The sequence below is a fragment of the Saccoglossus kowalevskii genome, chromosome 16 (genome assembly GCF_978046115.1).
Source record: "Saccoglossus kowalevskii chromosome 16, keSacKowa6.1, whole genome shotgun sequence".
NCBI lineage: Eukaryota > Metazoa > Hemichordata > Enteropneusta > Harrimaniidae > Saccoglossus > Saccoglossus kowalevskii.
The window spans coordinates 25435458-25450933 of NC_140656.1; the positions used below are offsets into that span (position 1 = coordinate 25435458).

Below are 15476 nucleotides of genomic sequence, written 5' to 3' on the forward strand. Positions count from 1 at the left end.
AACTGTGACTGTTTAATGCAAGATTACTTTCTATTAAACTGTGACTGTTTAATGCAAGATTTCTTTCTAACTGTGACTGTTTAATGCAAGATTACTTTCTAACTGTGACTGTTTAATGCAAGATTTCTTTCTAACTGTGACTGTTTAATGCAAGATTTCTTTCTAACTGTGACTGTTTAATGCAAGATTTCTTTCTAACTGTGACTGTTTAATGCAAGATTTCTTTCTAACTGTGACTGTTTAATGCAAGATTTCTTTCTAACTGTGACTGTTTAATGCAAGATTTCTTTCTAACTGTGACTGTTTAATGCAAGATTTCTTTCTAACTGTGACTGTTTAATGCAAGATTACTTTCTAACTGTGACTGTTTAATGCAAGATTTCTTTCTAACTGACTGTTTAATGCAAGATTTCTTTCTAACTGACTGTTTAATGCAAGATTTCTTTCTAACTGTGACTGTTTAATGCAAGATTTCTTTCTAACTGTGACTATTTAATGCAAGATTTCTTTCTAACTGTGACTGTTTAATGCAAGATTTCTTTCTAACTGTGACTGTTTAATGCAAGATTTCTTTCTAACTGTGACTGCTTAATGCAAGATTTCTTTCTAACTGTGACTGTTTAATGCAAGATTTCTTTCTAACTGTGACTGTTTAATGCAAGATTTCTTTCTAACTGTGACTGCTTAATGCAAGATTTCTTTCTAACTGTGACTGTTTAATGCAAGATTTCTTTCTAACTGTGACTGTTTAATGCAAGATTACTTTCTAACTGTGACTGTTTAATGCAAGATTTCTTTCTAACTGTGACTGCTTAATGCAAGATTTTTTTCTAACTGTGACTGTTTAATGCAAGATTTTTTTCTAACTGTGACTGTTTAATGCAAGATTTCTTTCTAACTGTGACTGTTTAATGCAAGATTTCTTTCTAACTGTGACTGTTTAATGCAAGATTTCTTTCTAACTGTGACTGCTTAATGCAAGATTTTTTTCTAACTGTGACTGTTTAATGCAAGATTTCTTTCTAACTGTGACTGCTTAATGCAAGATTTCTTTCTAACTGTGACTGCTTAATGCAAGATTACTTTCTAACTGTGACTGTTTAATGCAAGATTTCTTTCTAACTGTGACTATTTAATGCAAGATTTCTTTCTAACTGTGACTGTTTAATGCAAGATTACTTTCTAACTGTGACTGTTTAATGCAAGATTTCTTTCTAACTGTGACTATTTAATGCAAGATTACTTTCTAACTGTGACTGTTTAATGCAAGATTTCTTTCTAACTGTGACTGTTTAATGCAAGATTTCTTTCTAACTGTGACTGTTTAATGCAAGATTTCTTTCTAACTGTGACTGTTTAATGCAAGATTTCTTTCTAACTGTGACTGTTTAATGCAAGATTTCTTTCTAACTGTGACTGTTTAATGCAAGATTTCTTTCTAACTGTGACTGTTTAATGCAAGATTTCTTTCTAACTGTGACTGAAAAATGCAAGATTTCTTTCTAACTGACTGTTTAATGCAAGATTTCTTTCTAACTGTGACTATTTAATGCAAGATTTCTTTCTAACTGTGACTGTTTAATGCAAGATTACTTTCTAACTGTGACTGTTTAATGCAAGATTTCTTTCTAACTGTGACTACCGGGTATTTAATGCAAGATTACTTTCTAACTGTGACTGTTTAATGCAGGTTTCTTTCTAACTGTGACTGTTTAATGCAAGATTTCTTTCTAACTGTGACTATTTAATGCAAGATTACTTTCTAACTGTGACTGTTTAATGCAGGTTTCTTTCTAACTGTGACTGTTTAATGCAAGATTACTTTCTAACTGTGACTGTTTAATGCAGGTTTCTTTCTAACTGTGACTGTTTAATGCAAGATTTCTTTCTAACTGTGACTATTTAATGCAAGATTTCTTTCTAACTGTGACTGAAAAATGCAAGATTTCTTTCTAACTGTGACTGTTTAATGCAAGATTTCTTTCTAACTGTGACTGTTTAATGCTAGATTTCTTTCTAACTGTGACTATTTAATGCAAGATTTCTTTCTAACTGTGACTGTTTAATGCAAGATTTCTTTCTAACTGTGACTGTTTAATGCAAGATTTCTTTCTAACTGTGACTGTTTAATGCAAGATTTCTTTCTAACTGTGACTGTTTAATGCAAGATTACTTTCTAACTGTGACTGTTTAATGCAAGATTTCTTTCTAACTGTGACTGTTTAATGCAAGATTTCTTTCTAACTGTGACTGTTTAATGCAAGATTACTTTCTAACTGTGACTGTTTAATGCAAGATTTCTTTCTAACTGTGACTGTTTAATGCAAGATTTCTTTCTAACTGTGACTGTTTAATGCAAGATTTCTTTCTAACTGTGACTGTTTAATGCAAGATTTCTTTCTAACTGTGACTGCTTAATGCAAGATTACTTTCTAACTGTGACTGTTTAATGCAAGATTTCTTTCTAACTGTGACTGTTTAATGCAAGATTTCTTTCTAACTGTGACTGTTTAATGCAAGATTTCTTTCTAACTGTGACTGTTTAATGCAAGATTTCTTTCTAACTGTGACTGTTTAATGCAAGATTTCTTTCTAACTGTGACTGTTTAATGCAAGATTTCTTTCTAACTGTGACTGTTTAATGCAAGATTTCTTTCTAACTGTGACTGTTTAATGCAAGATTTCTTTCTAACTGTGACTGTTTAATGCAAGATTTCTTTCTAACTGTGACTATTTAATGCAAGATTTCTTTCTAACTGTGACTGTTTAATGCAAGATTTCTTTCTAACTGTGACTGTTTAATGCAAGATTTCTTTCTAACTGTGACTGTTTAATGCAAGATTTCTTTCTAACTGACTGTTCAATGCAAGATTTCTTTCTAACTGTGACTGTTTAATGCAAGATTACTTTCTAACTGTGACTGTTTAATGCAAGATTTCTTTCTAACTGTGACTGTTTAATGCAAGATTTCTTTCTAACTGTGACTGTTTAATGCAAGATTTCTTTCTAACTGTGACTGTTTAATGCAAGATTTCTTTCTAACTGTGACTGTTTAATGCAAGATTTCTTTCTAACTGTGACTGTTTAATGCAAGATTTCTTTCTAACTGTGACTGTTTAATGCAAGATTTCTTTCTAACTGTGACTGTTTAATGCAAGATTTCTTTCTAACTGTGACTGTTTAATGCAAGATTTCTTTCTAACTGTGACTGTTTAATGCAAGATTTCTTTCTAACTGTGACTGTTTAATGCAAGATTTCTTTCTAACTGTGACTGTTTAATGCAAGATTTCTTTCTAACTGTGACTGTTTAATGCAAGATTTCTTTCTAACTGTGACTGTTTAATGCAAGATTTCTTTCTAACTGTGACTGTTTAATGCAAGATTTCTTTCTAACTGTGACTGTTTAATGCAAGATTTCTTTCTAACTGTGACTGTTTAATGCAAGATTTCTTTCTAACTGTGACTGTTTAATGCAAGATTTCTTTCTAACTGTGACTGTTTAATGCAAGATTTCTTTCTAACTGTGACTGTTTAATGCAAGATTTCTTTCTAACTGTGACTGTTTAATGCAAGATTACTTTCTAACTGTGACTGTTTAATGCAAGATTTCTTTCTAACTGTGACTGCTTAATGCAAGATTTTTTTCTAACTGTGACTGTTTAATGCAAGATTTCTTTCTAACTGTGACTGTTTAATGCAAGATTTCTTTCTAACTGTGACTGTTTAATGCAAGATTTCTTTCTAACTGTGACTGTTTAATGCAAGATTTCTTTCTAACTGTGACTGTTTAATGCAAGATTTCTTTCTAACTGTGACTGTTTAATGCAAGATTACTTTCTAACTGTGACTGTTTAATGCAAGATTTCTTTCTAACTGTGACTGTTTAATGCAAGATTACTTTCTAACTGTGACTGTTTAATGCAAGATTTCTTTCTAACTGTGACTGTTTAATGCAAGATTTCTTTCTAACTGTGACTGTTTAATGCAAGATTTCTTTCTAACTGTGACTGTTTAATGCAAGATTTCTTTCTAACTGTGACTGTTTAATGCAAGATTTATTTCTAACTGACTGTTTAATGCAAGATTACTTTCTAACTGTGACTGTTTAATGCAAGATTACTTTCTAACTGTGACTGTTTAATGCAAGATTTCTTTCTAACTGTGACTGTTTAATGCAAGATTACTTTCTAACTGTGACTGTTTAATGCAAGATTACTTTCTATTAAACTGTGACTGTTTAATGCAAGATTTCTTTCTAACTGTGACTGTTTAATGCAAGATTACTTTCTAACTGTGACTGTTTAATGCAAGATTTCTTTCTAACTGTGACTGTTTAATGCAAGATTTCTTTCTAACTGTGACTGTTTAATGCAAGATTTCTTTCTAACTGTGACTGTTTAATGCAAGATTTCTTTCTAACTGTGACTGTTTAATGCAAGATTTCTTTCTAACTGTGACTGTTTAATGCAAGATTTCTTTCTAACTGTGACTGTTTAATGCAAGATTTCTTTCTAACTGTGACTGTTTAATGCAAGATTACTTTCTAACTGTGACTGTTTAATGCAAGATTTCTTTCTAACTGACTGTTTAATGCAAGATTTCTTTCTAACTGACTGTTTAATGCAAGATTTCTTTCTAACTGTGACTGTTTAATGCAAGATTTCTTTCTAACTGTGACTATTTAATGCAAGATTTCTTTCTAACTGTGACTGTTTAATGCAAGATTTCTTTCTAACTGTGACTGTTTAATGCAAGATTTCTTTCTAACTGTGACTGCTTAATGCAAGATTTCTTTCTAACTGTGACTGTTTAATGCAAGATTTCTTTCTAACTGTGACTGTTTAATGCAAGATTTCTTTCTAACTGTGACTGCTTAATGCAAGATTTCTTTCTAACTGTGACTGTTTAATGCAAGATTTCTTTCTAACTGTGACTGTTTAATGCAAGATTACTTTCTAACTGTGACTGTTTAATGCAAGATTTCTTTCTAACTGTGACTGCTTAATGCAAGATTTTTTTCTAACTGTGACTGTTTAATGCAAGATTTTTTTCTAACTGTGACTGTTTAATGCAAGATTTCTTTCTAACTGTGACTGTTTAATGCAAGATTTCTTTCTAACTGTGACTGTTTAATGCAAGATTTCTTTCTAACTGTGACTGCTTAATGCAAGATTTTTTTCTAACTGTGACTGTTTAATGCAAGATTTCTTTCTAACTGTGACTGCTTAATGCAAGATTTCTTTCTAACTGTGACTGCTTAATGCAAGATTACTTTCTAACTGTGACTGTTTAATGCAAGATTTCTTTCTAACTGTGACTGTTTAATGCAAGATTTCTTTCTAACTGTGACTGTTTAATGCAAGATTTCTTTCTAACTGTGACTGTTTAATGCAAGATTTCTTTCTAACTGTGACTGTTTAATGCAAGATTTCTTTCTAACTGTGACTGTTTAATGCAAGATTACTTTCTAACTGTGACTGCTTAATGCAAGATTACTTTCTAACTGTGACTGTTTAATGCAAGATTTCTTTCTAACTGTGACTGTTTAATGCAAGATTTCTTTCTAACTGTGACTGTTTAATGCAAGATTACTTTCTAACTGTGACTGTTTAATGCAAGATTTCTTTCTAACTGTGACTGTTTAATGCAAGATTTCTTTCTAACTGTGACTGTTTAATGCAAGATTTCTTTCTAACTGTGACTGTTTAATGCAAGATTTCTTTCTAACTGTGACTGTTTAATGCAAGATTTCTTTCTAACTGTGACTGTTTAATGCAAGATTTCTTTCTAACTGTGACTGTTTAATGCAAGATTTCTTTCTAACTGACTGTTTAATGCAAGATTTCTTTCTAACTGTGACTGTTTAATGCAAGATTTCTTTCTAACTGTGACTGTTTAATGCAAGATTTCTTTCTAACTGTGACTGTTTAATGCAAGATTTCTTTCTAACTGTGACTGTTTAATGCAAGATTACTTTCTAACTGTGACTGTTTAATGCAAGATTTCTTTCTAACTGTGACTGTTTAATGCAAGATTACTTTCTAACTGTGACTGTTTAATGCAAGATTTCTTTCTAACTGTGACTGTTTAATGCAAGATTTCTTTCTAACTGTGACTGTTTAATGCAAGATTTCTTTCTAACTGTGACTGTTTAATGCAAGATTACTTTCTAACTGTGACTGTTTAATGCAAGATTTCTTTCTAACTGTGACTGTTTAATGCAAGATTACTTTCTAACTGTGACTGTTTAATGCAAGATTACTTTCTAACTGTGACTGTTTAATGCAAGATTTCTTTCTAACTGTGACTGTTTAATGCAAGATTTCTTTCTAACTGTGACTGTTTAATGCAAGATTACTTTCTAACTGTGACTGTTTAATGCAAGATTACTTTCTATTAAACTGTGACTGTTTAATGCAAGATTTCTTTCTAACTGTGACTGTTTAATGCAAGATTACTTTCTAACTGTGACTGTTTAATGCAAGATTTCTTTCTAACTGTGACTGTTTAATGCAAGATTTCTTTCTAACTGTGACTGTTTAATGCAAGATTTCTTTCTAACTGTGACTGTTTAATGCAAGATTTCTTTCTAACTGTGACTGTTTAATGCAAGATTTCTTTCTAACTGTGACTGTTTAATGCAAGATTTCTTTCTAACTGTGACTGTTTAATGCAAGATTTCTTTCTAACTGTGACTGTTTAATGCAAGATTACTTTCTAACTGTGACTGTTTAATGCAAGATTTCTTTCTAACTGACTGTTTAATGCAAGATTTCTTTCTAACTGACTGTTTAATGCAAGATTTCTTTCTAACTGTGACTGTTTAATGCAAGATTTCTTTCTAACTGTGACTATTTAATGCAAGATTTCTTTCTAACTGTGACTGTTTAATGCAAGATTTCTTTCTAACTGTGACTGTTTAATGCAAGATTTCTTTCTAACTGTGACTGCTTAATGCAAGATTTCTTTCTAACTGTGACTGTTTAATGCAAGATTTCTTTCTAACTGTGACTGTTTAATGCAAGATTTCTTTCTAACTGTGACTGCTTAATGCAAGATTTCTTTCTAACTGTGACTGTTTAATGCAAGATTTCTTTCTAACTGTGACTGTTTAATGCAAGATTACTTTCTAACTGTGACTGTTTAATGCAAGATTTCTTTCTAACTGTGACTGCTTAATGCAAGATTTTTTTCTAACTGTGACTGTTTAATGCAAGATTTTTTTCTAACTGTGACTGTTTAATGCAAGATTTCTTTCTAACTGTGACTGTTTAATGCAAGATTTCTTTCTAACTGTGACTGTTTAATGCAAGATTTCTTTCTAACTGTGACTGCTTAATGCAAGATTTTTTTCTAACTGTGACTGTTTAATGCAAGATTTCTTTCTAACTGTGACTGCTTAATGCAAGATTTCTTTCTAACTGTGACTGCTTAATGCAAGATTACTTTCTAACTGTGACTGTTTAATGCAAGATTTCTTTCTAACTGTGACTGTTTAATGCAAGATTTCTTTCTAACTGTGACTGTTTAATGCAAGATTTCTTTCTAACTGTGACTGTTTAATGCAAGATTTCTTTCTAACTGTGACTGTTTAATGCAAGATTTCTTTCTAACTGTGACTGTTTAATGCAAGATTACTTTCTAACTGTGACTGCTTAATGCAAGATTACTTTCTAACTGTGACTGTTTAATGCAAGATTTCTTTCTAACTGTGACTGTTTAATGCAAGATTTCTTTCTAACTGTGACTGTTTAATGCAAGATTACTTTCTAACTGTGACTGTTTAATGCAAGATTTCTTTCTAACTGTGACTGTTTAATGCAAGATTTCTTTCTAACTGTGACTGTTTAATGCAAGATTTCTTTCTAACTGTGACTGTTTAATGCAAGATTTCTTTCTAACTGTGACTGTTTAATGCAAGATTTCTTTCTAACTGTGACTGTTTAATGCAAGATTTCTTTCTAACTGTGACTGTTTAATGCAAGATTTCTTTCTAACTGACTGTTTAATGCAAGATTTCTTTCTAACTGTGACTGTTTAATGCAAGATTTCTTTCTAACTGTGACTGTTTAATGCAAGATTTCTTTCTAACTGTGACTGTTTAATGCAAGATTTCTTTCTAACTGTGACTGTTTAATGCAAGATTACTTTCTAACTGTGACTGTTTAATGCAAGATTTCTTTCTAACTGTGACTGTTTAATGCAAGATTACTTTCTAACTGTGACTGTTTAATGCAAGATTTCTTTCTAACTGTGACTGTTTAATGCAAGATTTCTTTCTAACTGTGACTGTTTAATGCAAGATTTCTTTCTAACTGTGACTGTTTAATGCAAGATTACTTTCTAACTGTGACTGTTTAATGCAAGATTTCTTTCTAACTGTGACTGTTTAATGCAAGATTACTTTCTAACTGTGACTGTTTAATGCAAGATTACTTTCTAACTGTGACTGTTTAATGCAAGATTTCTTTCTAACTGTGACTGTTTAATGCAAGATTTCTTTCTAACTGTGACTGTTTAATGCAAGATTTCTTTCTAACTGTGACTGTTTAATGCAAGATTTCTTTCTAACTGTGACTGTTTAATGCAAGATTTCTTTCTAACTGTGACTGTTTAATGCAAGATTACTTTCTAACTGTGACTGTTTAATGCAAGATGTCTTTCTAACTGTGACTGTTTAATGCAAGATTTCTTTCTAACTGTGACTGTTTAATGCAAGATTTCTTTCTAACTGTGACTGTTTAATGCAAGATTACTTTCTAACTGTGACTGTTTAATGCAAGATTACTTTCTATTAAACTGTGACTGTTTAATGCAAGATTTCTTTCTAACTGTGACTGTTTAATGCAAGATTTCTTTCTAACTGTGACTGTTTAATGCAAGATTTCTTTCTAACTGTGACTGTTTAATGCAAGATTTCTTTCTAACTGTGACTGTTTAATGCAAGATTTCTTTCTAACTGTGACTGTTTAATGCAAGATTTCTTTCTAACTGTGATTGCTTAATGCAGGTTTCTGATCTAGTGAAAGAGTACAAAAGAGAAGAGATCACGGTATGGGGAAATGCAAATCAACAAATTGTTGACAAATGCTATAAACAGGTATTGATGTGATACTTTTATTCTCACTTTCATAAATTCATTCATTGTCATTTGTCATTTCTTGACTACACTGTGTGTAAAAAATAATTTGCTGCTAAAGTCCTCATTCAAGTTTATTGTGGAGAAAGGTTTCTCAAACCAGACATTGGTGGCACTGTTGATAAGAAACACTTGAGACCAAAATACCAGTAAAGTTATGTCAGTAAAATCAGTAAAAATAGATTTTGAGAAGAATTCTGTTTTTATTGAGAGCATTACAAATTCTTTTTTTAATGAGTGACAGATTCAATAATTAATAAATAATGAAAAAAAAAAAATACCCAAACTGGTTCTCATGGAAACAATGAGTTTGTGTTTAAGCCCTACTTTGAAGTGGCATTTGCCCTTTTAATAGTAATATTTTAATGATTAGTATACAACAAATGCTATTTTATGTGCACTTCCATGGGAGATGTGCTTCTAATACAGTAAATATGGTATTTTGAATTCAAAATATTTTGCAATATATATTAAAAAAATGGTTTTACAGGGCATGCCATTTGAGGGGAGTGGTCACTCCACTCACATACATGTATCATTCTCACAAATAATGATGCACAAGAGCTAATTATCGTTATCGCAATTCAGATATTTTGATGAGATTTTATTAGCCCATAGCTTGCCTAATCACAGGACTTTGTTCAGTAGAGACATTTCCAACTTGCCAGCCATCTGCCAAAGACAAGGCCTGGTCCTGAAACCTTTTCACCAACATTTCTCTCTTTTCATCACCACTTCACTAAATAGTCCATCTATAGTCTTGCACTTTCCTTCAGAAGATTGGGACAAAAATGGCCAAATTTTTTGAGTACAAACTGAAAATTGACTCACATTTTGTCCATTGGCTTCAAAATTAGGGTTCATTTCCAGAAATATTGAAGAATATAAGAAAAAAAATGCAGAAAAATTTGGGCAAGAAAGTCTGGCGGTGAAATATTTAAAGCATAGAGTTGTATTATTTTGATACCGGTATATTTACTCACTCAATGTGGGACAAGTGGATAAAACATTGAGCTCATTTGTCTTGTACATTTTTGGATGGATTACATCACAATCTCTGACTTTTCTCATCATTTCAAACATCTCTTTCTTTCACTATTCATTTTCAGAATCCTAATATACCTAACTTCTTCAGTAAACGTAAAGTTTTGTTCACCGCTTTCTTCTTCTACATTGGCTTACTTCCTTTCTTATCAATAAAGGAGTCCTTTTTAGAAATTCTCATGCCAAGCATACTTGCCAGGTAAGATGTTTCATGTTTTTCTTTTATTTTTTAGAATCCATTAATCCCAGTAATGTTCAGTATGCGTAAGGTTGTCACGACAACCGTTTTCTTCTACTTGGGAGTTCTTCCATTCCTTCCAATAAAAGCGTCGTTTATCGAAATCCCAATGCCGATGATCTTTAAGAAGTAAGTGTAATATATTCACAATAATGATGTATATATGAAGCGACTCGGTTGCCGTTTAGGGACGACGTCAAAAGATCGATGTCGGATAAAAAACTTATTTCCTTTAGTTTGGGGGTGGGGGGTTTTGACCTCAAAAAGTTTCTATCCTACAAAAACGATTTTATTTTTTAATGAAGTAAAAAAAATCTTGGAGTATTTGTAGTTCTATCCAATCATGGACAGAAATAACCGAAAAGGGAAAAAAACAACAGAAAAATGGTTTGGTTCGAATGTAAATCTGTGCGTCAAATGAGGTGCATTTGTAAACTCTTTTTACACCCACCCGACAACCAACTGCTATGCAATACTACTGTCCGATTATCAATTTGTATTTAATGGTGAATGTAGTCTGACGCCATGACCAATATTTATCAATTAAGTTTCAGTGGGGGGTAGGGGGTTTGGAAAAAAACTAAAGGAATTAAGTTTTTTATGCGACATCGATCTTTTGACGTCGTCCCTTAGCATTATTATAAATTCAAAATGGCCAAGGCTTGGGGATTTGTATAAAGTTATCCGGAACATAACAATCTAGGGCGCTTCCTAATCACACTTGACAGTTTTTCTTTGTTTTTATGGAGGTGATAACTGCGCATTTGTTTTGGCACGCGGCAGACAAGTGTTGTGAAAACAGGAAATCAACAGTGACAAGAGAGATTCGCTAAATCAACATTTCGCTATTACGTAATTTTATCCCAATTCGCTAAAATTGCATGTCGCTTTTTCAACATGTTTTACAGTAATCATTGCTCATTCTTTATAACTGATTTACTTTGTCATCACAAAAGATTATATTGATAGCTAATCATGACAGACAGAATTTTGGCAGATCTGGCTGCTATCAATGTGGGAAGATTTATGATGTAATGTGAAGACTCAAATGTTTTAAAAATGTAATGTGCTCAACAAGTAATGTTTTGACATGTAATAAGTGTCATTATCACTATCACAATCATCATCATCACCATATGATTTATTTTGTAGATTTGTTGATATTGACACCAAATATGCACTTTTAATCTCAATAATGGATACACTCCTGATGAGTAAGCAGTTATTTCAACATCTAAATAAGAGAGGAATTCAGGTACGTTATATTATATAATCACTGGTAGCATAGTGGTTGTCGTCATTGCATTTGACCATCGACTATGTAAGTTCAAATCATACCTCGTGAATGCGTCTACCCATGTGTAAGTGTTTGTAATGGACGAGGCAAAATCCACTGGTGGCGATTGGTCATTTACTCTTGGATGAGACTTTGGATGCGTTTGCAGGTGTTTGTGTTAATGTATTTGTTCTGTTTGATGCCACGTAAACACATTATGCATTGTGTAAAAAGAAATGAGTATTAAATGGTATGATTGTGTTCAAAATGTGTTGCAATTAAAGAATGGCACATGTATGGAAGATCAAGTGTGAGTGCAATATTCATTAAAAAATTTTTAATATGTGCAAAGATTTAAATTCATATTTATAAATGACATTTTTATATTCATATATAACCAATTCTATTCATAAATCATTCACTTGTATTCATAAAACCCCATTTATATCTGAAATTGTATTTGTGAAATCTCCATTTGTATTGGTAAAATATTTATTTGTATTTATAAATCCACTTATTTGTGTGATTTGTGAGCATGGAGAGTGCTGCTCTTGCATGTATTAAAGATGGCAGAAGATATTGAGACCTTGATTGTACAGAATTGAGCGTGATTAATATCGCTCTATTCCAAAATGCACCTTAATACATGCTTTGCAAAGTTTTGTGATGTCAGTAAAGGGACAAAATGCTTTTTTATATCATGAATTTCATTTTCTACTTCTCTAGGTATATGTGTGGGTTTTGAATGAAGAAAAAGAATGGGAACGAGCCTTAGACCTTGGGGCTACTGGAATCATGACGGATTATCCAACTCACCTGAAGGAATTTATGAGAAAGAATAACAACCTTATAAAACCTTGGGCTTGAATAGACAAAGCAGCATTCTGTCAGGGATTTTTTTTTTTTACAAAGACTGTGTTTATTACATATTAATTATTTCTGTATTTGCATTAACTGTGTAGAAATCAGTTTGCATCTGTTTTACGCTTGACAATCCAGTCAACAGAAATGATTCAGACATTTTAGAATAATATATACTTGGTTATATATTGTATACCCAAATTAGTATTTTTTTGGTGTTTATGAATAATAAAGTGATGGTATGAGCGCAAGTGTCTGAAAATGGATTTTCCAAAGTTCTACTAAATCATGTATTATGCATGGAAATTGACCTAATGTCTGCCACAAAAATGAGATGATTTTATTTTGACAGTGAAGTTCAATGTTGAATATCCCCAAATGTGTATGGCACGTTATACTTTTGCCATGTTTGACGTCATTATGGTGCTATGACCTATGTTGATTTCATGCATAATCTCACATACTGAAACATTTATTTCCCTGAGCAAACTGTAGAAATTTTTAAGTATTGGTGGCTGATTTGCTTCATTATTAGTGCTTATGCAAATGACTGATGTGTGTCTGATTAAATGTAATTTTTGGTTTATCTGTGCTTCTAGTAAAGCAAATACAGTCAGTGTTATGAGTTAAATAAGGGATTAGTCTAAGATCCTTGCTCTCACCACCTCCTCAGAATAATGAATCCTGTGTCATCCAAAGTTGAACAATGAGTGTTGCCCATTTTCTACAAGCTGAATGTACAACATAAAACTTTCTTCTCCGTCCGATGTCTAAATCTGTACTGTCAACCGTGAAGATAAGTCTCTGTGTTTGATTCAAACTGCGAAGTAAAGCATTTGAAAATCGACTAAATCCCAAGCTCCATCCATTTTTGAAAATCATTAAAATTGATAACAGAAATAAAACTGTAAATCCTTATCAGATTTTTGGTAATTTGACGACAAAACTTGATGCATATAAAGTTGAAGCATCATAGTAGTCTTGCTGCGTCATATTCGGTATGGGTCCCATGCGACCTATACAACATGTGTAAAATACATTTTTCACACAAAATTAGAACACAGGCTGCATTGACTGTTGAGAAACAAAACATAATTTAACTATCAAATTTTAGTTACCGGTATGTACATTAGGCTTAATAGAATGGGGTAGGTGATATTACTAATCAGAACAAAAATTAAGCCTGATATCCAAGTGCAAAAAGTTCTTATGTTTTAATATTATCTATATTTCAGTTTTATATATATAATTCTAAATATATTTTTAGTTTACCGTATTTGTGAAAGTTTTGTCGTGATACTGCCATCATTGACCAGTTAAGTGAATTCTTTTGTTTTCACACATCGACCTTAAATTTTATATATTTATTTTATATAAATGCTGCATGTATTACAATTTTATTAATTTACATATTTTGTTGTCATTTTACTTTTCATTATATTTAATTTGTATGAAAATTTTTTTATACATTTCCAACTATTTAATAACATTGGTTTTAGATTGATGTGTTTTCAGGAAACTATACAGTTATACGTCTTGTGCAATTTAGACATAAAACAACAATCGGTCGATGAGTAACTCCTCCAAAACCATGGTTTGGAACTGGGGTTTTATCAAAGTCTCACTATACAATTTCAGGGACGAAACTATAAATACTTATTTTCTCTTTGCTGCTTGTACAGCGTTGTGTATTCAGTACAGTATAGTAGCTTTGTTTTGAGCTGTAATATTTTTACACTTCTATGAATTACGTGGCAAAGGTTAAAGTACCAAAGGTCATCACAATGCATGTTGCATAACAACTGTATTACTTGTATCAACAAAAGGTTAAGATTTTAATTCTCATTTACAGTAAGTCGCATTCGTTAGTGAATGAATCTCGGCCAGTGGAATTGGCCTTCCCATTGAGTCTGTGGCACACTCACCCAGGGTCGGGGTCGACCCTTTGATGTTCAGCCTAAGGTAGAATTTGAACTCGGGTCTACCGATCACGAGTCTGATGCGACAACCACTATGCTACCAGTAACCGGGTCATTTACAGTACTTAACATTGTGTCTGTCGGCCAAATTTAGTTTAATTTTTGCTTATAATATGAATGCAACAGTTATAACTCACAACATTAATGTTTAAAGTTACTCAAAATAAACATACAGTACAACTGTAATATATATTATAATTTTGAGAACTAAAAAACAAAAATATTAAACGCCGGTAATAATTGTCCTAAAATTCTGATGAGGTCCCACAGTTGCTATGACTACAAGAATACAATAAAGCAGACAGGAACAACCCTTGACTGTATGGGCTTCACATTGATGTGTTGTGATGATTATTCTGATGGGGTAAACTGTTCCTAATAATTGACTTTTGGTCCATTTTGTCAGTCTTGGATTATTCTCAAGTACAGATAAGATTAAGATTTGATTAATGTATCAAACATTGATGCAATCAAATATTGTTCAAATGCATACATTATGTAATCCTTGTAATACCCGGTAATAATCTTCTGTTCTGTCTACTTAATGAAAACCAGAACTATGTAAGAGGTGACCCATTTGAAATTCCAGGGAGGAACTGGAGGAAATTGGTCATTTGGATACTTTTTTTTTGTGAGAGAATGTTTGAACATAATTTTTTCCCCCAAATCCTACAGCTCTCCTTGATTTCAATTGAGTTGCCCCTTAGAGGGTAAAAAAAAATACTTCATTTTGTAACGTGGACTGGACCACATTGCAACTACTTGTAAACACTGCAATTTATATTAGTTTTTGTGTACATGTGCAAATAAATTCTAGTCAACTTAAAAGTTGAATCTCTATATTGTTTCGTGATTGTAAGTCTTGCAACAATAAACTTGATGAATTATAATATTAAACTTGTGTTTTGTTGAAATTGAATCTTTGAGAAAGTCGTAAT

General features: G+C 32.0%; 1 protein-coding gene across 4 annotated transcripts in view; it reads left to right on the plus strand.

Annotated features, from left to right (window-relative positions):
• LOC102805375 (lysophospholipase D GDPD1-like) overlaps positions 1-15435 on the plus strand; it is a 43020-nt gene extending 27585 nt beyond the window's left edge. For 2 of the 4 annotated variants that reach the window (XM_085491279.1, XM_085491277.1), the window contains exons 6-9: positions 9012-9101; positions 10250-10383; positions 11575-11677; positions 12425-15435. In XM_085491279.1, coding sequence (XP_085347405.1) covers positions 9012-9101; positions 10250-10383; positions 11575-11677; positions 12425-12565 — 468 coding nt within the window. In that variant the 3' untranslated portion in view covers positions 12566-15435. Of the gene's footprint in view, positions 1-9011; positions 9102-10249; positions 10384-10417; positions 10552-11574; positions 11678-12424 lie in introns of all 4 variants that reach the window. The other 2 variants (XM_085491278.1, XM_085491276.1) reach the window with 1 other exon arrangement.
• The last annotated feature ends 41 nt before the right edge of the window (positions 15436-15476 follow it).